General features: G+C 38.7%; 1 protein-coding gene across 1 annotated transcript; it reads left to right on the top strand.

Moving 5' to 3' along the window:
• The first annotated feature begins 283 nt into the window (after positions 1-283).
• On the top strand, positions 284-26,749 carry gmps (guanine monophosphate synthase). Its single transcript, XM_084124494.1, has 16 exons — positions 284-502; positions 4,688-4,866; positions 6,170-6,284; positions 7,377-7,474; positions 7,604-7,707; positions 7,837-8,030; positions 12,717-12,882; positions 13,472-13,623; positions 13,916-14,089; positions 15,175-15,280; positions 15,903-16,018; positions 16,528-16,653; positions 18,914-19,029; positions 21,686-21,816; positions 23,055-23,227; positions 25,014-26,749. Exons 1-16 carry the CDS (start codon positions 476-478, stop codon positions 25,113-25,115), a joined length of 2,079 nt encoding a protein of 692 aa, XP_083980620.1. The 5' UTR covers positions 284-475; the 3' UTR covers positions 25,116-26,749.

The raw sequence follows: 26,749 nt of genomic DNA, 5'->3' as shown, positions 1-26,749 counted from the left end.
ACATACAATTATAACGCATAATAATAAAAAATATATAAAAAACTTTGCAGGGTCTGTGAAAAAGGTCCAACGTTGGGTTTAAAATTTAATTAATAAATTAAACCAACAGTTATTTGACCCAAGCACATTTGTTATATGTGTTCAAAATGAGATCTGAAATGATCTCAAGTTAATTTAAGTAGTATATGTTTTAAAATATGTTCCTTCAAAAGTACTAAACGATTCGAGCCAACAGAAACTTTTCTCTGACTCTTAACGTCAAAACTCCTCCCTATCAGCAATCACACACCACACGACCACGAGCAGGCTGAAGATACGGTAACGGAGCTGTAGTAGTAAGCAACCGGCCAGCAGGAGAGAGAGAGAGAGACACCGTCAACGAACCATCACACGGAAGAGAGAGAGAGACCCCCGCTGAACACGCTCACAACAGAAACACGGATAGACAGGAGTGTCCGCTCCACATCACGCACTCATGGCACTGTGTAACGGGGATACCAAGGTCAGTAACCCGGCCTAAGCATGGCTCAGAACCCAAACTCTTCTGCCCGTCCTTGTGCGTATCACCGGTTCTCGCTACCGGTTTTCCCCGTTCACACGCGGCCTGTCTGCGCTGAGAAACTTAGAGCGCGCGGCGACCCGGCTGATTTTTGTACTTTTATTAATGCGCATTTGCCCTTATGGATGATTTATATGCTCGGTCTTTGCCTACAGCACTCTATCGGCTGATGTCGTGGTGCTGGATGTGATATTACTGAGAACATCACATGCCCCGGGCGAAGCTCGCAGCGCGCGCAGCTCAGCTCGCGCATTCGGTTAGCCGGGGCTCGAGCGCACAAGCTAATGCTAGTTAGCCTCAATCAATGTGACATGCTGAGCTTCCACTGCTAATGAGGTTTTAAAGCTGTGGCTGAAATCAACAGCCACCTGTGAAACACCTATGAGTTTCATGCAGCTGCAAAGCATTTATCGCGTATATCACTGTGAAAAGTTGAGCTGTTCTGTGTTAACATGCTAGTATGAGTGTGTACAGGCCAGTGCATTTCCATACTGGAGAGACTGGGTCATGTTTGCTATATTTTATTTTATCTTTGCATATACATGACTGTTATTTAATGCCGTCGCTCTTTCACGTGTTTATGTAAATATTGTTTTGTTGCGTTTTTCCGGCATTTTATACTCTTTTGAGTCAGTTATAAAGTGTTGTTTTCTTGCGCTCGCAAACCACGTGGGAGGGTTTCGCACTTATAAACTATAGTAAGAGATACATGGGTTCATAGTGCGTACACTGTCTTTTCTGAAATTATGGCTGATCTATTTTTACCTTAGGGTTCTGAGTTAAAATTGATCATACTTGATACTATACAAGTATATACTCCATATTTGGAGGCCATAAAATAATAAAGTAAATCATGTAATAATTATAATGATGTGGAAATATTCAGAGGCGGACAGAGTACACAGCTTCATTACTTGAGTAAAAGTACAGATACCCCTTGCTAAATTTTACTCAAGTACAAGTAAAAGTACTAAAGTACTTGTTTTTAAAAGTACTTGAGTATCAAGAGTACAAGAGTACATTTTCTAAATATTGCATTACTACTGCCACAGTGCTTACATTGGTAAACACAGCAAACACTTGAAGCGAAAACTATCATTAACTTGTTCAGAAAATTGAAATAGTCTGGATGGTAGGAGAAAACTCATGAATATTCATTAGGGAAGTCATCCCTGATTGGTCTGATGACCTACCCCTAACCCCGCCCCTAAACCTACCCGTCACTGGGGGTCTTATGACCTCCCTAACCCCGCCCCTAAATCTACCCGTCACTGGGGTTAAGACCAATCAGGGATGACTTCCCTAATGAATATTCATGAGTCTTCCCCTACCATCCTGGGCTGCGTCTTCATCCATTGTTTCGTCCATGGTTTCGTCTCTTATCTAAATCTGACCATGGAGTTGACTTTGGCGGAAAGCTGAAGGTGATTGCTGATAGGCTGTCCCAATCAGTGGCGCCTGCACAATCCAATCACATTTGAGAGGGAAACAACAAATTGAGAGTTTCCGAGATGTTTCTTTTTTCCTTTTTTATTTTATTTTTTATTTTTAGAAGAAGTAACGGGTACTCACAGTTATGGATAGAAATGTAGTGGAGTAAAGAGTACAATATTTGCCTCTCAAATGTACTTGAGTAAAGTCATGAGTACTCCCCAAAAATGATACTCGAGTAAAGTACAGATCCCTCAAAAGTGTACTTAAGTACTGTACTCAAGTAAATGTACTCCGTTACTGTCCGGCTCTGGAAATATTACCAACCATAGGCAGTTTTGTACTTTTGAAAAAAAGTACTGTGGTTAATGCCAAAAATGGCCAGTATGATATCTAAATAAGTAGGCTGTCAATTTTATTACTGATTGAAAAAAAAAAAAAAAAAAAAAAAAAAAAAAAAAATATATATATATATATATATATATATATATATATATATATATATATATATATATATATATATATATATAATGTTTTGTGTTGATACTTTTTAATTATGTTTTAAAATATTTTACCACTCATTTTACCAAACCAGACTAAAAATAGCAGAATATTGGCTGATTAATATGCCAAATGCCTAATATCACAAATTTTTTAAGAAAGACTACATTCAAAACATGTGTCTGCATTAAAGGGTTTCTATTATGCTGTTTTTGAAGTCTTGATTTTGTTTTTTGGGGTGTACTAGAATATGTTTTCATGCTTGATTGTTCAAAAAGCGCATTATTTTTCACATATTTGATATTTTTACAGCTCACCTCTCCCCAGTCTGGTTGACTGGTCGTTTTCGATGAAGCCGAAAATATTCGATGAAGCCGAAAATCCGAAATATTAAATGTGCTGTGATTGGTTTGCTGGCCAATAGCTGGCCAGTGTGTTGTGATTGGCAGCGCTTAGTGAGTGTTCGGGGAAATGTCCCGCCCCTTCATAACCGCGAGCTCTACTCGGATGTAAATAGTGGCGTCAATTTCAAACCGTTTCTAGCCTGATTCAGACCCTGACAATGTTAATGAATAAGAGGATCGTGCTGAACGGATTTCAAGCACGGACTTTGACACAGACAAACTTTTTCCGGGGTGGAAAAAACAGAGACAGCACTCTTCATCTTCTCTAACGCAGCTCAACTCGGTCTCGCTAACTTTTATTGCGTGTCCGTCCCATGGGCGGAGATTATTTAAATGAGGAACATTATGACTTCATAAGATCTGGAAAAAACGCATTGTAGTGCAAACGAGCCGTTCATTGTAGTTCTCAAAGTAGATTCTGTTAAATAAAATATCTCCCTTTGGAGTGAACTTTGAGCTTTGTAACCTTGCAGGTGTTTTTTTATACACAAACAGCAACATAATACACAAACTAAAGTTGAAAAAGTGAAAAAGCATAATAGGACCCCTTTAATTCACACACAGGCTGTGTCCAAAAACTTAAAAATGCTGCTTTTGAGGCATCAAACGCACGTTCAAATCTAATGTCATCATCTTCATCTCAGCGATTTTTGAAGGCAGCATAGATGCATCCTTCGCTGACTTTTGATATCCCACAATCCTGTGCTTTCCATTCTGTGACAGTTGAGCTAAAAAATAAAGATGGTGTCTGAAAGTTGCGTTTGCTGGTCAGTTTGTGTACAGTAAATGTATGCTTTTGACGGACGTTTTCCACTTCAGGGGCCGGTTTCACAAAGCTATTTTAGACCGGTCTATAGTGTTAGACTAGTCTAATATTTGCTCATAGACTAGTCTAATGCAAGTTAGACTGTTTCACAAAAATAGAGACTGACTTAATTTAGACCAAAAAAAATTAGACGCCTTACCCCCAGGCTAACTTAGGTCTAAGACTCTGTTACCTTGGCAACCAGCAGTAACAATCAGTTACATTTACAAACAGCCAAAAGAAAAGGGAAAATGGCTCATAATTTAAACATTTCTTCTTGTTACTACATTCTCCGCTAAATTTCCCAAGTAAAATGTCCTTGTAACTGTTATACTCCTCCAACAAACACATATTTTCCGCTGGGGTAAACTGCACCGAGCGGTTGAATGCGCTTACTCGATCCGCCATGTTTTTTGTTTTGAAAAGTGTCTTATTTTACCCAGAATGCATTGCAGTGTAGTCCTACTTAAGATAGTCTTAAGTGCTTTGTGCAACGGTCTGATTTAGATGTCTATCTGAAGTCTGACTATCTACTATATCTAAGCCATAGTCAAAGTCTATCTTTGTGAAACCGGCCCCAGAGATCATTTCTAGCAAGAAATTACTATTATAGTAATTATATATTAGCTTACTAATAACCAAAGCTTGCTCTATTTTGCTGTAGATCATTAAAAAGTTACGCTGCCTCAGAAGTCATCAGTTTCGTGAGGTGCCTTCGTGCGCAAACGCTGCCTGTAAAGTCATTGCCAACAAGTCTTCGGACGCAGCCACAAAGTGCAGGGTCAGGCTGTAACGGTTATAGATGCATTACATGCAACATTACCTTCCTGGGAGTCATGTGACTACATTTATCAGAAGCAGCACATCAGTAGTCTCCAGTCACATGCAAACATGTGCCTTTAAATGCATCCCAAATTACATTAGTAGCGTTTTACTTGCCTAACATGGGGACTTATGTAACACGTGTTCTTCATTGTGTATCTGCAGCTGGATATCGTGGGAGAGCCTAAAGATGGTTTGTGTTCCTACGAGGGTGCCGTGGTGATCCTAGATGCCGGAGCGCAGTATGGGAAAGTGATTGACAGGCGGGTGCGCGAGCTGTTTGTCCAGTCTGAGATTCTGCCTCTGGAGACGCCAGCCTTCGCCATCAGAGAGCAGGGTTTCAGGTGAGCCCATCCGTGCCAAGTCTTGTCAGTAGATGCTGTTCGGTTCTCATGTTAAAAAGTGCCTGGGACGCCTAATTGAATTGCAAAGCAGACATGTTTGATATGGTAACCGACAGGCTTTAGTATCTGAACTAACACTGTGAAACAAAGGCTTTCTTCCCTTTAAATGCTGAAGACATCAGAGTTATTAACCATCATTGCTTGAAGCGCAATTTTTGAAGGCACTGTTGGAGACTGCAAACTATGGAAGCTTGTTTCCGCCACAGAATAAAACATTTTAAAAGATAATTGCGACTTTTTATCTCACAATTGCGAGTTTACATCTCGCAATTCTGACTTTATTTCTTAGAATTGTGAGATATAAAGTCAGAACTGCGTGAAATAAAGTTGCAATTGTGTGTTATAAAGTCAGAATTCGGACTTTTTTTCTCACAATTGCGAGTTTATATCTCACAATTGTTATAAAGTCAGAATTGCGAGATATAAACATGCAGTTCTGAGAAAAAAAAGTCAGAATTTCAAGTATATTTCTCGCAATTGCATGTTTATATCTCATAATTCTGACTTTATAACACGCAATTGCGACTTTATATCTTGCAATTCTGACTTTATAATACGCAATTGGGAGATATAAAGTCAGAATTGCATGATATAAAGTTGCAATTGCGTGTTATAAAGTCAGAATTGTGAGATATAAACTATATATAAACTATAAAAAAGTCTGTCTTTTTATTCCTTAGAATTGGACTTTATATCTCACAATTCTGAGAAAAGATGTCAGAATTGCGAGATATAAACTCGCAATTATGTGTTATAAAGTCAGAATTGCATGATATAAAGTCGCAATTGCGAGAAAAAAAGACTTTATAAGACTCAATTGCGACTTTTTCACGCAATTCTGACTTTTTATCATCCATCTGCTGTTCTTTTAAAACCAATTCTAGTGGGTAAAACACCAGTCGGTAAAGATAAATCGCCATAAGTTAGTTTGTCCTTGAGAGGAACACAGTGTGAGTTCATTGAGTGCCGTGCGTTCCCCCTGTTAGAACGTACAAGGAAACAAAGCTGATGTTTCCTGAGGCGGTGAACATTGAGACTGATAGAAAGACAGAGAAACCCACAAGTTGGAGAGATAAGTGGATCACATGATCTGGCCTTTGCATTAGAACTTTCCCAGTCTCAGTGATTCGACAGACACAGACTCTTTCCATCTTTCTCAGCCATTTGATGTTTTTGTAATTATATTTCGGTTAAGATAAATTGGTTTATAATCAGTATATCAAATTATTGTCTGCTATGTTAGGGCCATTATTATATCCGGAGGGCCGAACTCTGTCTATGCTGAAGATGCGCCCTGGTTTGATCCGGCCATATTCACCATCGGGAAACCAGTTCTTGGAATCTGCTATGGAATGCAGGTGAGAAGAAAATTATTATTATTATTAATAATAATACAAATTAATAATACAAATTATTATCATTATTTAGTTTCAATTTTTTTTTTGTATTTTATTATGAATAATTATAAAAATGCATTTTTTTCATCACAAATACAGTAAAAACAGTAATCTTGTGATGTTTTACACTTTAAAAGAACTGTTTGTTATATATAGTAAAGTGTAATTTATTCCTGTGATCAAATCTGAATGTTCAGCATCATTACTCCAGTCTTCAGTGTCACATGATCCTTCAGAAATCATTCTAATATGATGATTTGCTGATTAAGAAACATTTATGATTATTATCAATGTTGAAAACAGTTGCGCTGTTTCATATTTTTGAGGAAACTATAATGCATTTTTATGATGAACTATGATGAACAGAAAATTCAATAGAACAGCATTTATACGAAATAGAATATTACGGTTACATATGAATTTTCTCACTTTTGATCAATTTAATATGCCCTCGCTGGAAACAATATTAAAATATAAAACAAAAAAATAATAAAACAAAAACAAAAACCCTACTGACCCCACACTTTTGAATGTCAGTACTTAAGTTCTACAAAAAAATTATAAAATAAATACACTTAGTATGTCACAACATATTTTTATATATTTTTATTAATGGGCAAGGTTTCTCCTGGAATAATTGTAGAATTTCTATCATATATTAAATTAAAAGAGTATATGTAAATGTTGTTATTATTACTGTTGTTGTTGGTATATATGTATGTTTTTTCTATATTGATTGTTTTTTAAGACAAATTATTGTTAAATTATTGTAAATGTATTGAAGTCATATTGTAATCATAGTTATTTTTTTAAATTAAAATAATGATGATTGCCATTAATATATCCATAACTGCTGATGTGGCGATAAATCATAAATCAATAAATACACTTAGTGTTTTTTAAGACAAATTATTGTAAATGTATTGAAGTGATATTGTAATCATAGTTATTTATTTAAATTTAAATGATGTTGATTGCTAGTAATATATCCATTACTGCTGATGTAGCGATAAATCAATAAATACACTTTTTTTGTTTTTCTGTGTCCGCCAGATGATGAATAAGGTTTTCGGAGGTACGGTGCACAGGAAGAGCGTGAGGGAGGACGGTGTCTTTGACATTGCGTTGGATAATTCCTGCTCTCTCTTCAGGTACGCGTCCCTTTATGATGTCAGCTAGCAGGTTTTTGTGTTGTCGTAAACGACACCCCCACGGAGAAGTGAGGATAACAGTGGATCGCACTGCAAAATCTTGTGCTGAAACTCTTTGTGTGTTTCAAGGGGGTTGCAAAAGGAGGAACCCGTTCTGCTGACACATGGAGACAGTGTCGACAAAGTAGCAGAAGGATTCAAGATTGTTGCACAGTCTGGAAACATCGTTGCAGGTGGGTGGACCTGAGGACTTCATAGACGTGCTTCATATCCTAAAAAGGCATTTCTGAGCATGTCTGGATGCTTTATTGCTTGTGAGTGTTTGTGGTTTAAGACATTTCCCGCGTCCATCTCTGTCTCAGGCATTGCTAATGAGCAGAAGAAACTTTACGGCACTCAGTTTCACCCAGAGGTGGATCTGACTGAGAGGGGGACGGACATGCTACGCAACTTCTTGTTTGAGATTGCCGGCTGCAGCAGCAACTTCACCGTACAGAACCGTCAGCTGTCCTGCATCAGGGAGATTAAAGAGAAGGTGGACAAATCCAAAGTTCTGGTAAGTACCATCAATCCCTTCAACCTGACATTTAAAACAATCATTGGTCAGTTATAGACCCCTTTTCAGTTGCTAAACATGGTGATGTTTTTTTTTGTGGGCGGAGCTTAGGTGGAGGCAGAACGATCCCTCTGGCCGCTTCACTAACATTAGTTTGCAAGTTTTGTTAGCTTGTTTTTTAACAATGACTGGAGAAAATCTGATTTTATCTTAATGTGCAAGGTCACTCACTGTCCAGGACCACGATTGTTATTTGCATAAGTTAATTTTAACGGACTTCCCAGATTGGCTGACCCGGCATACACGCTCATTCAATGGATGGACGATCTATAACTGTATAAACTTGCGTGGTAGCTAGGGTGACCACCCGTCCCGCGTAGCGCGTGCGCGCACAGCGTTTGAAGCCAAATTCATGCGTCCCGCAAATTGAGACCGTGTCACGCATAATCCATGCTTGCTCAAAAAACAAGTTGGTCGCTCTATATCCTCGAGCCCCAGGCAGCCAAACGAACATTACTTGACAGTTCAGCACGCTATTGTTGCCACACCCACCCCTCAGTTAACCTGCTGACTGGTGTAAACTTTTTCGTTGTTGTCATGACAGCGCACGCACGCGCATACCAGACACACTGGGAAGGAACTTTTAGATGCTCGCTTTCCAATTCGAAAAATGGAGAAAGAGACTGTCTGAGAGGCACCGCCATCATCAATTAAAAAGAGAAGGTGTGGGTACAAGAAAGACTGGGAAAATGAATATTTGTGGCTGAAAGGTGTTGAGGGGGATACCGAGAGGGCTTTTTGTGACCTTTGCAAAACGTCCTTCTCAATCGGACATGGAGGGGAATACGATGTCAATCGTATTTTATTTTTTTTTGAAAATACTTTTTTTTTAACTGTTCCTGTGGTGTTGAACAACTACAGTTCCTGTTAATCCTATAATTTTATATTATAATTTATTTAAAGTGAATAAATTGTAATGAAAAATAAATTAAATTAAATAGTAGCCTAAATCGTAAGTGGAAGTGCATCTGTCAATTCATTGAATGTTCAAAATATTATGAATCTTTATTTAGAAAAAAATACACATTGGTTGGCCTATTCATGAGCATACATCAGCAATTACACATGTTTAGGGGAATAGGGCATTATTAATATACCATGATGATGTAAGGTGGTATGTGCTAGAAATGGGTAAACCACTATCCACAGTGAGTCTGCCCATGGGGTGGGGGCACCGCCGCGCCAGGCAGTGTCCCACATTGTCCCTCAGAAACATACCCCTTGTCCCCCCTTGGGCTTATTAGCAGGTGGTCACCCTAGTGGTAGCCTACGATCCGCAGTTCTGCCTAGCCAGCGCCACGACCAGACAGAAGACGACAATGTAAAGAGTGACATTACGGTGCAATTTTAATGATGTGAATATTTTCTAGAATTAAAAATTCCAGATACAGCATATTCATTTTTTAACTATGTATTTAATTACCCTTTCTTACCAGGTTCTTCAAAAAGTCTAGTCACAATCAATCAAAACAATGTATACAATCATAGATGATTCACAAATAATCACAATAATTAAAAAAAACATTATGCGATAAAATTTCAAATTGGAGCCTGTACTCCGTCGATTCTTGCACCCAACAACACAACAAGATGACATTTAATAACAATAATAATAATTTAAGCTCATTATGTAGCCGAATCTGTGCTGGTTTGTGCTGGCGCCTCCAGTTTTCCCTTTGTTTTGCCTCCAGCTAGCGCCGTGACTGTGACGTCGGCTTGAAATTGGTCTATAGGGCTGTCACTTTATGTTCGAAAATCGATTGCACAATCAATCGGACCAAGTTTCGAAAACAAAAATAGGGGATCGGTTTTAACAGCCTTCTCTCGGAGCGCGTCCAGCTCATCACGAAACGCGCGTCACACAGCAACTGCAGGCTCTGACACACTCATAACAGCAAATTATACCTCTGCATAATGTTTCTCTTTTTACTACAAACATGTGAATTCTGCCAGTATTCAGACAGTTTCGTGCATACAGACACAGATTCGGGCTACGGGCTACAATCGCCTTCGTAGGCGAAATTTGTTTGACATTTCTAATGGTAAACACAGCCATGTTGAAGCCTGCAGTGATGTTTCTCATTGATGTTATGGCAGTCCACTCTGCTTATTGTTTTCCGAGAATGTTGCTCTCCTGTTTGTCATTGTGCACGAAACTTCACGCCAATAAATCATCAGGAATATTTGCTGACTTGTGCGCGTCTCAAGCGCCCTCTTTACGTTCGTCCTAATGCCTGTTAGTTGTCCGTGGATTTGCCCAAATTTGGCGTTTAAAATGGAAACGTCTTTAGACATGGAAAATCGATTCAATGAACACTTATGTCTCAAAAATCGAACAGGATTTTTTCACAAAAGTGACAGTCCTAGTCAGTTACAGGTGAAGTGGTAACACTTACATAAGCCCTATTCGCACGGGATTAGTATTATCTGGGGACCTCGTGTGATTTATAAATTACCCCCCCCACATCTGAATTTCGTGTGGCGCATTCGCACGGGATAACCGAAGCCTGTGATTTTACTCGAAATTACTGACTTATCTCCCGGATATGATGTCAATAGGCTATTGCTTGGAAATGTCTTGTCGTTATTATAGGTCTAGTTGTATCATAAACAGAAGAATGTTCCTTACCACATGTTGCTATACATGTCATTCATCTCCATCTTTTGCTCTTCTTAAAGGTTTTCAGCTTTCTCTTTCTGCAAATTGTATAGTTGTATCGTATCAGGGTGTATAGCAATATGACCCAGCACCCAAAATACTATCGAAACACTCCAACGCAGCCTCCATTATTCACGAAAGATGGATAAAGAAAGCGCACAGGAAACAAAAACCTTGAAATAATTATAAACGACCCCGCCAAATCACAGAGATGGCGATTCGCACGGGACTAATATTATCACAGGACCGCGGTGTTCGGCGAAATATGGTTTGGTCATTTGTGGGGGAATTTTTACTTTACAAATTACAGACATGGCTGATTCGCACGGGATTAAGATCACAGACAACCTCCGCAATTATTACAAATTACTAGAGGTCACCAGGTAATGCTAATCCCGTGCGAATAGGGCTATAGTTACTACATGTCCTTACTATAGTAATAACAGTAAATTATGCATAATTACAAGTAACTAACCGTAAACCAAACCTTAACCGTAACTCTATAGTAAGTACATGTAGTTAATTAATATTACTCAGTGCTTGTTTGAGCAAGTGCAATGTGTCAACGTGACCTTAATATAAAGTGTAACCCTCTTTGTTATGTGGACCAATGGCAGATGGGAGCGTGTCTCAAGAAACTTTCATTGCACTTAAATCACTATATGTGATTGCAAAGATAGTGTTGTTATTGTTAACTAAAGCTATTAAAAATCATTTTTTGCTCATTGAAAATAAAATATAAATATTAGATAAAAAACTTAAACTTAAAAAATCCTGCCTTGGCAACTAACTGAAATAACTTTAAGTTGAATTTACTAAAACTCAAACTAAAATAAAGCTTCTTGCACATCCCTAATTGGCTGTATTCAAACTGCCAGAAAAAATCTGATTTCTTTGGCATATCCATATTTCATCCAGGTGGGTTTTTGAAAGTCTGGATCACAAAAAAACTCAATCTGATGAAACCCACATTGAGATTTTTGCAATGCATCTCAGACTGCTCAACACGGGAATCCCTGAAGTATTCATACAGTATTCAAATGGTATGTCCAAAGATTTCGGCCGTGACTACAGCACTGACTGAACATCACAAATCTGGTATATGTTGTGATGTTACGCACCTCGATAGGGAGCTTATTTGGAAAGCGGCATGATCCACCTCCATTTTTCCTGGGATACGCCTACGTCATTACCAAAGTTACCCATGCAGATAGGCTGGTTATGTCTAGACACACATATAATTTGATCACTTGCAATTAAACGAGTGGACAGTCAGCCTGAAAAGATCTGATTTTACCTGCAGTCTGAACATAGCCATAGATACTGTAATAGTATATAAATAATGCTAAAATAACACCGTTATAGTGGCACAGAAATCATTCTCTAATTATAATAATTAACAGACTGGTAAAAGCTGAGTAAAAGCTTTGATTTAATTGGTTAGCGTGTGTGTGTGTGTGGGGTGTGTGTGTGTGTGTGTGGGGGGGGGGTTATAGTTATTGTGGGCTCAATGCGATATTGATCTTCCTTTATCTATTAAAGGCCTTTTTGTTTGATTGAAGGCACATATGTGATTAGTGCCATACTACTCTAATTTGTCTAATTCTCTGTTAATTGCTGTTGCTCCAGGCTGTGTGTGTGTGTGTGTATGAGGGCAACTAATTAAAAATGCCAATTAGTTACTGCTCTTTCCGAAAGCAAGGTGATTTTCTCCCTGAGCTTCTGTGAAGTGGGTCTTCTCTCTAGAGAGTGAACTGACGATTAATATTGGATTATAATCTATTAATGTACATAATATTATAGCAATTTTAATATATTATAGCAATTTTATAGCAATTTACCCCCCTAAAGTCATCTCTGGTGTACTGTTTATTCTATTTGTTTGAACACTTGTGTCTATTGGATGTCTTGTTTACAGTTACAGTCCAAAGTGAGTCGTAAATCATGATGTATATGTGTGTGTGCAGGTGTTATTGAGTGGTGGTGTGGATTCCACCGTGTGCACGGCCCTGTTGAATAAAGCCCTGAACCAGGAGCAAGTGATCGCTGTTCACATCGACAACGGCTTCATGAGAAAGAGAGAGAGTCAGAGTGTTGAGGAAGCCTTGACTAAACTCGGCATCAAACTCAAAGGTAACATTCAGAAGGTTCCTTCTGGTAAATTGTTTAGCATAAATTGATTAATGTATGTATTACATTTTTTTATTAATGCATTATTAAAATGTATTTATTGCCTTTTATTAAAGTCTATTTATTCATTTAACAAGATGAACAATACCAATTATTCAGAACAATATCTGTCAATAATCTGTCGCGATACATTTAGAAGCATCATTTTATTGCCATTTATGAAGTTTGTGATAAAATGGAAGTAATTTGAAAGCTAAGACTTTGTTTCCTATCAGAAGTAACAGAGCACAAAGCTCTTTTTAATTATTGGATGGGAACATTATGCAAATAATGCACTATTGTCGCATTAACTTCGACAGCATTAAATTCAACACGAGACATTTTCTTTACACACAGTACGAGTTGCAGTCTGACATGTTTTCCATCCCATTTTGATTGACAGATAATTGACAGTTTTTAAACAATAGTGAAAATAATTGCTTTTGTCGGCTGATGATGATTCTTGCCCGATACGCCGGTGCATCCCTTCATTTTAACTTGTTCTGAAACACACATCAGTGTTGTAACTATACCATCACTCTCTGCTTTACAGTTGTAAACGCAGCACACACCTTTTACAACGGCACGACGACCCTGCCAATATCAGAAGAGGACCGCACGCCCAGGAAACGCATCAGCAAAACGCTCAACATGACCACCAATCCAGAAGAGAAGCGGAAGATCATTGGGGATACATTTGTAAAAGTGTGTAGCTCTGCTTTTGTAGATGACTATCTGTCTGGCAGTAACTGAATTGATGTTGTCATTATTATCAGATGGTCCTGTAATGATATTAGTGTAGGGATCTGTCGACTTCAGTATTGATTCGCCTAAAATGTCTTGTGTACACATTAAACAAGACTTCGCCTGGAGAATAAACCTACTATAGAGCTATTATAAGTCTCTTGAGTTGCGAAGTGATCTGAATGTGTAGCGGACTATAATATGAGCAAGTATGGAGCAGAACAGTGAGTCCTGGATGTGCTGTCTCTCACAGGTGGCGAATGAGGTGATTGGAGAGATGAATCTGAAGCCAGAGGATGTGTTCTTGGCGCAAGGAACGCTCAGGCCAGATCTTATCGAGAGTGCGTCTCACCTTGCTAGTGGGAAGGCAGAAATGATCAAAACTCACCACAACGACACAGAGCTCATCCGAAAACTCAGAGACGAGGTAAAGATTTAACATCAGACAAATTTGTGTTGCGCAATGGTGCCAACATGGCGTTTGCAGGTTCGAGTCCTGCCTGCAACATGTCCTAATACAAGGCAAACCTGTCTTTCCTCATTAATGTCCTGTAACTCTCCATAGTTTCATTTCCTAATGATTTTTTAGAATAGTTAAACACAGTGTATTTATAAATGGTTAGATATTTGCATGTCATATTATTAGCATTTTACCAAAAAACAAGCTCAAATGAGGTTAAAAGGTTTTTGATCCATGAATGTCGGACATATGGATTTTGTCCCGTCATTAGAACGCAAAAAATTCATTGGGCGCTCAATTTTTTCTGTCATTGTCCTAAATCTCATGTAATAAAAGATTTAAGACAGATTGGCTATCGACAACAACTGCTGGACTAAGACACTCTTCTCTGTTCCTCAAATACATCAAACATTAGCCTTTATATCAATAGTGTTTCTTGAGTAAACAAAACTCTTTTTATTCAAACAACCAGTTCTTTATTTACCCTTGTCACTCTTCATTCACGATAGAGGCGGAGCTATGAGGTTTGACTGACAGGTTAAGAATCCAATGGAGTTACGAAGTTTAGTCACAAGCTCTTTTTAATATTTTTCATTGGTTAAATATTTGAAAAACGCACTGGCAGGCATAGAGGGTGACCAATAGTAATGATTTATGAAAAAAATAAAGAAGATGGAGAGGTTTCTGCCTGACTGCGATGATGATTTAACTTTTGAAACAGTGTTTTAGCATTAGAATGAAATAATAATAATAATTAAAATATTCTTTCTCCTCACCCCTCCCCTTTAGCTTGGCAACTGGATATTCCTTAAATTTAGCTCTGATGCATGTGATTTTTTTTATTTATTTAATATTTTTACATTTATGCAGTTTCTTTTGTCCATATAGGTGAACTCAAGCAGGGAAAGTGGTTTTATGTTGTGTTTGGCTGCAGTATATTCAGAGCCCCCTGTGGTGTGACAGAATAGAGGCACGCGATAGGGCGTCTCTTCCTCTTCATGCTGAAAAAACTGTTCATAACTGTTATTTGCTGATTCTTCTGAACTCTTCAGGGTAAAGTAATCGAACCACTGAAGGATTTCCACAAGGATGAAGTGAGAGCACTGGGTCGAGAGCTGGGACTCCCTGAAGAGATCGTCTCCCGACACCCCTTCCCTGGTAAGACCATCACAAACCTCCAAAATCCCTGTTTCTGCTTGATTATTTGCTTCAGTTCCACTAATAAGTAGTTAAAACAAATTGCATAAGTTTTCAATTTCAAGTATACCTTTCGGACGTACTTCATACGCCATGTTGTCATTATCATGTGACTTGTTCACATGTCACATGTGTCACTGTCATTCACAAATCCTCTCCCGTGGCCTCATGGGATAGTAATGTGTTTAAATTAAATTATTCATTTAATAATTAATCAAAGTGACTAAGACTTTTAAAACAAAAAAATTCTATTTTAAATTGATGCTGTTATTTTGAACTTTCTATTTATCAAAGAATCCTGAAAAAATGTGTTATAGTTTCCACAAAAAACAGTAAAAGCATTGACAATATTGATAATAATCAGAAATGTTTCTTGAGCATCAAATCATCATATCATATCATATATTACAGTTTTTACTGTATTTCTGTTCAAATAAAAGCAGGCTTTGCAAGACTTCTTTCTAAAACAAAGATCTTACTGACCCCTAAAATGTTTAATGCAAGTGTACATTTTGAACGTTTCATGTAGCGATTAACGACTTCTGAAATGTGCTTTGCTGAAACTGTGTGTGATGTGTTGCAGGTCCGGGTCTGGCCATTAGAGTGATCTGTGCTGATGAGCCTTACGTCTGTAAAGACTTCGCCGAGACCAACAACGTCCTGAAAATCATCACAGACTTCTCCGCCATGGTCAAAAAGGTGTGTGTGTGTGTTTAAACATTGCTTCTTGTTGGCTCTGACCTTACATAATTGATATTTTCAACTTCAAGGTGCAGTAAGTGATTTCTGAGAAACACTGTTGATATCTGAAATCTATTTCTTCCAGTTATATTCCTCTGACCTTTCTCTCCACCCCCTTCATGAGTGGACACGCCCCCTTTTGCTGATTGGCTAAAATAGTTTTGTGGTGCTCGGTCTGTTTGGTCCGATCCACTTTGTTTTTTTTCTCCTATTTACACAGCCAGGACTATGTACAAACACAATATCTTTTTCAGCACACACACAGAGCAGACATCTAGCAAACATTCACAAAACTGTTTTGTTTTTGTGTTGATTTAAGGCGTTTCTCAGAAATCGCTCACTGCACCTTTAACAGTAAGTTTTCTGATTAAGTTGAAAGTGGACACTTGAAAGCACACACAGTCGTTCCTTTGGATTATAAATAGCATGCTATAAAATATCAATCCTTCTGATGTTAATCCATCCAGCCTCACACCCTTCTTCAAAGAGTGAAGTCATGCATATCAGACGAGGAGGAAGAGAAACTCATGCAGATCACCAGCCTTCATTCACTAAATGCCTTTCTGCTGCCAATCAAAACTGTCGGTGTACAGGTAAGCCTTGTCATCCGCCAATACTTTCAGACATAATGAGCATAAGAATGATTCACTCAGTGTTTTTTGTTTGTTGCATTGAACAATATGTCTTTCACTGGTACTGACATGCAGTCATACTTTTCAGTTACAGATGGTATTGTAGAGGTGCACTTAGAGTCAGCCATGATTCATTTATTCCACATGCAAAAGTGTCCAATAACAGGGCAGGACATGCTGGTGACTCTTTCCATGTCAAATTAACCCGCTTTTATGAGGTTACTATTTGACTTGAGTCTTAATCACTGATCTATATAAAAGACTCGGTTGCTTATTACGTTCTAAACTGCCAGCAGGCAAATTCTCTGGCTTTTAATCAGCATGTCAGTGTGCATAGGAATTAAGTGTTATATACTGATGAGCCAAAATATTATAAAGCAAGATCTCCTAACAAGACCACATATTAAGGTCTGGGTAAATTAGATGGTAAGCAAAAAATCAGCTCTCATACTCAACAGATTGTTATGGCAAGGCGTCTGGGTCAGAGTATCTCTGAAACGCAAAGGCTTGTGTGTTGGCTCTTGGTGACTTTTTTAAAATAGTTAAACACTGTGTATTTATAAATGGTTAGATATTAGCATTTTACCAAAAATCAAGCTCAGATGAAGTTGAAAGGTTTTTGATCCATGAATGTCGGACATATGGATTTTGTCCCGTCATTAGAACGCAAAAATTTCATCAACTTACAGGTTTAGAAAAGTTCACTGTAGCTCAGTTTTTTCTGTCATTTGTCCAAAATCTCATGTTATAAAAGATTTAAGACAGATTGGCTATCGACAACAACTGCTGGACTAAGACACTCTTCTCTGTTCCTCAAATACATAGAACATTAGCCTTTATATCAATAGTGTTTCTTGAGTAAACAAAACTCTATTTATTCAAACAACCAGTTCTTTATTTACCCTCTTTATTGGTTAAATATTTGAAAAACGCTCTGGCAGGCATAGAGGGTGACCAATAGTAATGATTTATGAAAAAATAAAGAAGATGGAGAGGTTTCTGCCTGACTGCGATGATATTCGCCAAGGCTTGTGTGTTGCTCTCGGTCAGCAGTGGTGAGAGTTTACCCACAAACCGGTGACCGGAAACCAAGGCTCATCGATGCACAAGGGCAACGAAGGCTATCCCGTCTGGTCCGAGCCAACAGAAGGTCAACACTAAGTCACAAAATTTTAATGATAGCTATGAGAGGAATGCGTCACAACACAGTGCATTGCACTCTGCGGCTAATGCGTAACTGCAGACCAATCAGAGTGCCTACGATGACCCCTGTCCAACACTGCTCACTTGTTTTAGGTTCAATTTATATCGTCTTCAAAACAACAAACTAACTTTGTCTGGATGGCAGAATGACCTGTCTGGCTGCATAGCGCCAAAATGTCAAAATTTCTGTGGTTAGCCTTTCAAACATACTCTTTCATTCCACACTTACACACATTCTTGTACATCTATCTTTATGAGGACATTCATTGACACAATGCAATCTCTAGCCGCTGACCCTAACCTTAGCCATCACAACTAAGTGCTTAACCCGACCCCTGACCCTAAACCGACCCTTAACCTCATTATAACCTTATCCCTAAAACCAAGTCTTGACCCTCAAACAGGCCTTTAAAGGCTCTCAGAAAGTCAGGACCGGCCAAAATGTCCTCACTTTACTCTCTTTGTCCTCACTCCAGTGGTCTAAAACTCAAACTGGTCCTCACAAAGATAGTTATTTATAGTTCTGATGAGAATGTCAAAGAGCTGTGCTTTCAGTGCAGGACAGTCTGTATCATATCAGCATATAGAGTGAGCGTTCCTCTGCTGCCATGTGCACGTCTCATGATGTTTGTATTTATAAACAGGTTTTCAATCCTAGTGCTAGAGGAGGCTGGTTTACTTCTGTTCTCACTCACTGGTCCAGACAGAGCCGTCTGCGTCTCACCACATTGGCTGATGATGCATGGCTGGGTGTTCCTCTTACAAACAGCCGTCTCCTAAACCACGGCTGTGCTAAAATTACCCCGGTCTCCAGACTCTGAGCTGGGACATGCTGACACACAGGGGGCCAGAGAGTTTTAAATACCGTGCACTGTATTTATGCAGGTTGTTGTTGTTGCTAATGGTTAATAGTTAAACAGTTGGTGTGTCTTCTCCACACTTCTGCACAAATGTTTAAAATGTTTGTCTTTCCTGAGATGTTGGGCTGAACATGATTCCATATGATCTGTGTGTACAGGGCGACTCCCGGTCGTACAGTTATGTGTGTGGGGTGAGCAGTAAAGAGGCTCCTCACTGGGATTCACTGATGTTCCTGGCCAGACTCATCCCACGGATCTGTCACTCCATCAACAGGTAATGACACATCTGTATGTCACTTTGCTCCACCAACCATGTTGAAGAACTATGGGAGTATTCATCGTCCCCTCATATCCCATCCATCCCTTCATTGTCCTTAATACTTTTATTTAGAAATGATGCATTAAATTGATCAAAAGACATTTATAATGTTACAAAAGCTTTCCGTTATCAAATAATCCTGAAACAAATGTATCAAAAAGATGAGGCAGCACAACTGCTTTCAACATTCATAATCATAAATGTTTCTTGAGCAGCAAATCATATTAGAATGATTTCTGAATATTCATGTGACATTGAAGACTGGAGTAATGATGCTGAAAATTCAGCTTTGATCACAGGAATACATTACATTTTAAAATTAGGGCTGTAGTCAAGACCACCTCTGTCGAGTCCAAGACAAGTCCAAGACCAGGACTAGTCGAGTCCGAGTCAAGACCGAGTCCAAAAAGGTTCGAGTCCGAGTCAAGACCGAGTCCAAAAAGGTTCGAGTCCGAGTCAAGACCGAGTCCAGGACAGGAAAAAAAAAGTCTGCTAAAAAATATAGGCTAGCCTATAGAAATTAAATCATTATGTAATAATGAAATAATGAATAATTTTAATTTTATTTAAAATAATTGACTAATTCAAAGAACAACAAAAAAATAATAATTATATAGCCTAGGCCTAACACATTCATTTCGACTGTCTGATCAGCCTTACATTCTGTTCCTGTCAATCATACACGCGATGTCAACCAATTAAACTGCATGAGGGAAGACCGAGACAACTCACAGACACACACACACACACACACACAAGAGATGCGGATAAACCGCGGATCGGGCGGATGACGTGACGAAAAATAATATTTTAATTAAATTCGGGCGGGTGGCGGCTGAAGCAATCAAATGAAAAAAGTTTGCCACTAAGCAAACCTGCAAGTTATGAGCTGGGTTATTTTGTTTCGATATTAGCTATATTTTAAAACAGCCAGTCATTGCGCCTACCACTCGTGGAATAGGCAAAGAAAGAAAGGTAAGAAAAAAAGTCGGAAAACTTTGCCCATTAATTAGATGTGCAAGGCAAGCAGGCTAGTTTTCGGGTTGTTATGGACAATTAAAAATGTGAATATTCACGTTGCACTAGCGGTGGACTTTCAGCGAGTTTATTTAAACATTTATTTTTTAAAGAGCCGTTTGTGAGTCAAAAGAGCCGGCGCTTTCAGTGAGCTGAGTGAAACGAGCCGGCTCACGAAAAAGAGCCGAAATACTTATTAGGTGGCGAGTGTTTCACTTTCCCTCCAATAATATATTGTTTTAATATCGCGGCGACGTATGTGTGATTATTGGGAACATAATAAAGAAACCTGGACTCGGTCGAGACCAAAAGCCATATTTGGCAAGGCCAGTGGCCGAGACCGAGACAAGTCCGAGTCCGAATACCAGCGAGTCCGAGACAAGTCCGAGACCATAGAAAAGCGGTCTCGAGTCCGGACTCGAGTCCAAGACCGGACTCCAGTACTACAGCCCTATTTAAAATATTATTAAAGTTTCACAATGTGATGAATTTTTGATCAAATATTAAATGCAGCCTTGGTGAGAATGAAATACTTTTTTCAAACACATTAATTATGTGTGAATGCCTTTAATATGTGTCTTTAAGAGATAGTTCACCCAAAACAGAAATTCTGTCACCATTTAAAGGTAGGGTAGGTAGGATTGTTATAAAAAACTTTTTTCCAAATTTGTTTAAACTTTTTATATATATCAATGCATAATTAAAATGTAAGTACTCTGATAAAAAGAGTATAAAAATCGAGTGACTCTAGACCGTTTAATCTGTATTAAACACAGCTCATTATTTCCATTCGGGACGAAACAAAGGATTGGCTTAGGCGACTGTCACTCTCTCGCAACCATGGCAACCACCCTTTTGCCACACAGGATCTGCCCATATGCGCGCGCACCCATTATGCTAGCTTGATAGTGAGTACTAAAATACATCTTATTTGTTTATCTTCATAATGATAAAGTTAGATTTTTTTTATTACATGTGATTCTGACATGATGTCACTACATGCACTGCGCTCCTTCCTCTCCGCTCGTCTCAGGTAAATAATGCGCGTTCATGTGTTTTGGGGGCGTGGCTTTGGAAGGAGCCCAGAAGGGAGGGGGTGGAGTGAATGGAAATAATGAGCTGTCTTTAAAACAGTCGTGAGAGGTCTACATACACTCGATTTTTATACTTTCTTTTTCAGAGTACTTACATTTTAATTATGTTTTGATATATAAATAAAGTTTAAACAAATTTGGAAAAGAAGTTTTTTATAAAAATCCTACCTACAATACCTTTAATCACCGTTATGTCGTTCCAAACCCATAAGACTTTCGTTTATCTTCAAAACACAAATAAAGATATTTGTAATGAAATCAGAAAGTTTTCTGTCCCTCCATTGACAGCTATGCAACTACCGCTTTGACACTTCAAAAAGTTCATAAATAGATTGTAAAACTAATCCATTAGTCCGAGTTTAGTCCAAATTTTCTGAAGACACTCGTTCGCTTTATATGATGAACATTTAATTTCAGGCTTTTATTCACATGAACTATCCCTTTAATATGTTTTCTGACGATGTCCCTCTTGTGTCCCTTGTTCATCTCTTCCTTTGCAGAGTTGTTTACGTCTTTGGGTCACATGTTAAGGAGCCGCCCACTGACATCACGCCCACCTTCCTGACCACTGGTGTCCTGAGCACGCTAAGACAGGCAGATTTTGTAGCACACTCCATTTTAAGGGAGTCCGGTAAGAGCTGGTTGTCTCCACTGTCTGCTTTATTATTGTCATAACCTTTACATGTGTAAACAGTCCCACCACAGCTATGGCTACTGCGAGCGCTGTGTAAACACTTGCACCACAGTTACGTCTCCGAGGGGAAAATCTGCATGTTTATGGACAACATCAGTCAAAGACAACAAATGTTACTGTTGTTCTGTTTTTATACCTATTTAAAGTTATGATTATCATCTGGTGTGAACAGGCATCCAAAAAAAGTCCCACACTGACAAGCCACATTTTTTTGGATGCTTGTGGACTGTCGCTTTTGTCGATCTCCTCCATAATGATTCTGTGCGGCAGTAGTAGCTACACATGACATCATCGTTGTCTTTTTCCCGTTTTATGATGGGTGGCAACCAGCATTAAAGGGATACTCCACTTTAAAATGAAAATTCTGTCATCATATACTCACCCTCATGTTGTTTCAAACCTGTATGAATTTCTTTCTTCTGCAGAACAGAACTGAAGATATTTAGAAGAATGTCAGTAACCAGACAGTTTCTGGTACCATTGACTTCCGTAGTAGGAAAAAAATATACTATGGAAGTCAATGGTACCAGAAACTGTATAGTGTATAAACTGTATAAACTGTAAGGAATAGTTCAGCCAAAAAATGAAACCTATCCCATAATTTACTCACCCTCAAGCCATCCTAGGTGTATATGACTTTCTTATTTCACCTTCAAACATAATCAGAGTTATATTAAATAATATCCTGGCTCTTCCAAGCTTTATAGTGTCTTTAAAAAGCGCATCCATCCGTCATAAAAGTAATCTTTCTGCCGAAACTCGACTCTCTTGTGAACTATAGATCATTTAAATATGGATATTTTTCTTATAAAAACCCATTGCTTCGCTTCAGAAGGCGTTTATTAACTTACTTTTATGATGGATGGATGTGCTTTTTGAGCTTCAAAAACTTGGGCACACTTCAATGGCATTACAAAGCTGGGAATGGCCAGGATATTATTTAATGTAACTCTGATTAGGTTCGGCTGAAAGAAAGTCATACACACCTAGGATGGATTGAGGGCGAGTAAATGATGGGATCATTTTCATTTTTGGGTGAGCTATTCTTTAAGGTGCAATACCTCCACTTGCTATGTTGGCATGTCGGCTAGACTAGACTGTTTATGTATACATCACTGTTTATGAATGCTGTTTATATACTAGCATTACCGTTCTGTATTGTGCTTTATATCCAGGCTACTCGAGTAAAATCAGCCAGATGCCAGTCATCCTCACGCCGCTGCACTTTGACCGTGACCCGCTTCAGAAGCAGCCGTCCTGCAGACGGTCCGTCGTCATCAGAACCTTCATCACCAGCGACTTCATGACCGGCATCGCTGCGACTCCAGACAACCAGATCCCTGAAGAGGTGAGAGACCAGATCCTCCATCCACACACTAACTAGGGCTAGTGATATCGGGAAAAAAACGTACATTGCGATAAATATTGCGATATAAAAACAATTTCACCAGATGATTTGAATAGCTCTATTTGAAAAGAATTAATCATTCTAAGGAGGAAGAGGAATGAATCTGCATAGAAAATTATAAACAAATTACAAGTATAGCTAAATACAATAAAAGAAAGATATAACTGAAATAAGCAGTGGTTTGTTTTTCAGGTAAATCTAACAGTATTCAGGAACAGAAATTGAATAATCAAATGTTAAATGACAGTCTTCACTGTGTAAATTAAATATAACTAATATTATTAATTATTACAATTTATCAAAAGTCATTTTCTCTTTCTCTTTTGTCTGATCATTATTGGCGAACAGCTCATGTACATTAGGTTGCTGTCCCTTTAAGACGAATGCACAGACCTATTATAAATGACACGCATCCGTTTCCTTTCTCAACTGTTTACAACACACAACCGACTGTGTTTACAAGGATACTCCCCGGGGCATTTTGACTTCGTTTTGCGTGCACGTGCCTGTTTACTCTCAAAAGAAAGAAAGAAACCTGAATTCGACATTCACGAGTCTTCTCGCTCTTCTAAACTTTTACTCTATGCAGGGTTCCCACGGGTCCTTGAAATCCTTAAGTTTGTGAATCGGAGAAAAAAAAAATCAAGGCCCTGGAAAGTTTTTGAAAATAAACATAAATAGATACAAGTCCTTGAAAGTGCTTGAATTTATTTTGTGCAAAACATTTTCTGGAAAAAATTCCATATTATTCCCTGCGGTCCGCTAATGTGTTATTTTGCCAACACTTCGTGGCCTATGCATACTAGCTTTCTTGATTTACGTTAATTACACGCATTTACGCGTTACGTTGTGTTTCCTGCGTCAGGTACTTTGTGTTGTACGTTGCCATGACGTTCACGCGCGCACAAAACTACTACGATGCTACCCCAACGTTTGTTGTTGGACACAACTAATGTGTCCCCACATTAAGTCCTTGAATTTGGTATTGGACCTGGAATGTCCTTGAATTTGAAGTTAACCAAGGTGTGGGAACCCTGTCTATGATGGTTAAACTTTGCAAATAATCCGCGAATCACATGCGTTCTGAATTCAGGTACAGCTGGCCGGTACGGACTAAGATGCCTATACATCTTGCGATTTGCCTATTGCGGATGCGCACATCACAATATCGATGCTATAACGATATATCGTTCAGCCCTAACACAAACCCTCATAGTCAGTAAAGGCAGTATCCACTGTACGTCCGACTGACTGCACTGTATTCTTCCTTTTGATTCTAAACTGAACTTAAATGGCTCTGAGAATCGAGTAAGAGAGAAACATAAACCACTTGCAAAAATATGCAAAATAAGAGACACCGGTGTTTTGCCAGATGAGAAGTTTATTCTATGCATCATCTTTTTACTACTTTAATTCATTTTACTCTAATTCATTGTGCTTATTTTCTATGCAAATCACTTTGAATTAAATTCCTTTCTATGTAAAGCACTTGGAATAACTTTTTTTAATTTTCCTTGCTTTTATTTTGTGATTTATTTTTATTCCTTTCTATGTAAAGCACTTTGAATTGCCATAGTGTATGAAATGTGCTTTATAAATAAACTTGCCTTGCCTATTGCGGATGCGCACATCGCGATATCGATGCTAAAACGAAATATGGTTCAGCCCTAACACAAACCCTCCCTCCTTCATTCCCATCCACTAACTCGTGCTCCTCTGGCCACAGGTGGTGCTCAAAATGGTGAACGAGATCAAGAAAATCCCCGGCATCTCGAGGGTGATGTACGACCTGACGTCCAAGCCCCCGGGAACCACCGAATGGGAGTAGAGCAGCGGACTCTTGTACCTTCAGATTTCTCCTCGTCGACTCCTCTTCTACCTCCCCCTCTCCCGGTACTGTAACATTCCCCCCCGAACCCCTCGTCTCCACTCCCGCGACCCCTTTAGGCACGCCGCCCTGGCATTGTCCCAATGAGACCGGAACATTCCCGACAATGGCAGGTTGTACTGTGATCGGCGCTAAGCTGACATCGCTACTTCAGTCCGGCCACTTTTTTTGGGGTCGGTTGTAATATTATTGGTATTATAATTGTTGTTGTTGTTATCCTCTTCACTGAGAATAATGATGATGATGCATTGGATTAGTTTTTTGTATCAGCGCTCTGTGTTTAATGCATTGTGACAGGTCACTCCTCCATGCTTTCTGTTGTTACAGGCGGTCTTCTGTCCATGTGCAGCACGACACGAACAAAACCACCGTTTTTTTTTTAAAGCAAGCCGCTTTCTGCCTTTAAAAGCTTGTTTTCTCTTTCCCAGTGTTGATTTGGGTTTGGATTTGTCACCTGAGCTCCTCTATGGAAGTGGCAGGTGAAGATTAGCAGTAGTAGCTCTTTAAACCGTGACCAATCGAAGTTTATTTGCCAAATACAGATGCGATCAGACAGCCGCTCTTCACGCTGTGGACGGGTTGGTTCATCACAGAGGTTTTGCTGTGAAGGAGACTCCTAAATCTGGAGGCTTCCTGAAATTTGTGCCTGTTTTCTTTTTTTTTATTTCTTTTTTTTGGGGGTTACTTTGTTTTTTCAGGGATGTGACTTTATTTTATGCTGCATTATTTTCTTCTCTCATTTCATGAAAAGGATTAATATTAACATTTGAATAGTGCTAAGTGTAATATCTGATGTCTGCATTTTAAATGAGTTTGCCTGGGCTGGTCTTATAAACGCGTAAGATCAACAGTGTACTTATTTTCACCAATAAAGGCCTTGGTATTTTTTGTGCTTTGTAGAGCAATAGTGTTTCTGAAGGCAAAGGAAAAGAGATTTACGGAGGGAGGAAGAATAGGTGATTGACAGGGAAGTTCTCCAAGTCCTTTTTGAGCTAAGTTGGGCTTAAATGAATTTGAACGTTGGATCCTCCTGTGTGTGTGTGGCCTCGTTTTTAATATCCCACTCCTTTAACTGAGGGTGTTCTTGTCTGTATAGAGAGAGGGCCGCTCAAAAGGCGATCGGTGTCCGACCCTCTGTCTAATTTATGATGTAGAGAATTGTTGTGAAATGAATTACATGCTCGGTATTTATTGTCTTCAAAGATTTCGTTTCAAAACCTTCTGTTGTCACGATAGCAAAAAACTCAATGCAAGATGAACTTACTCCCTTGTCTTAATTGCTCTTAATGTCTTTTTCTCAGTGTCACATTTATCATGTGTATATTTTACTTGTCTATTAAAAATACAACTAACAAGTTAAGTGGGTAAACTGCAATATTACATATATTCAGTTTAATTTATGCAATTCTATGTTGACCCCCCATGCCTCTTTTTCTTTTTTTTTTTTTCATGTCTAAACATGAACAATGCTGTTTTACCTTAGTATTGTGCCTCAGACCAAGCCACCGCATGCAGTTTGAAACTGATATTTGTATAATGCAAACTGAGCTTTAATAAAGAACTCTGTGTTCAGA

The sequence above is a fragment of the Abramis brama genome (genome assembly GCF_963993115.1).
Source record: "Abramis brama genome assembly, chromosome: 9".
Taxonomy (NCBI): Eukaryota; Metazoa; Chordata; class Actinopteri; order Cypriniformes; family Leuciscidae; genus Abramis; species Abramis brama.
The sequence above is the reverse complement of the archived record's forward strand: the minus strand, read 5'-3'. Positions and strand labels throughout refer to the sequence as shown.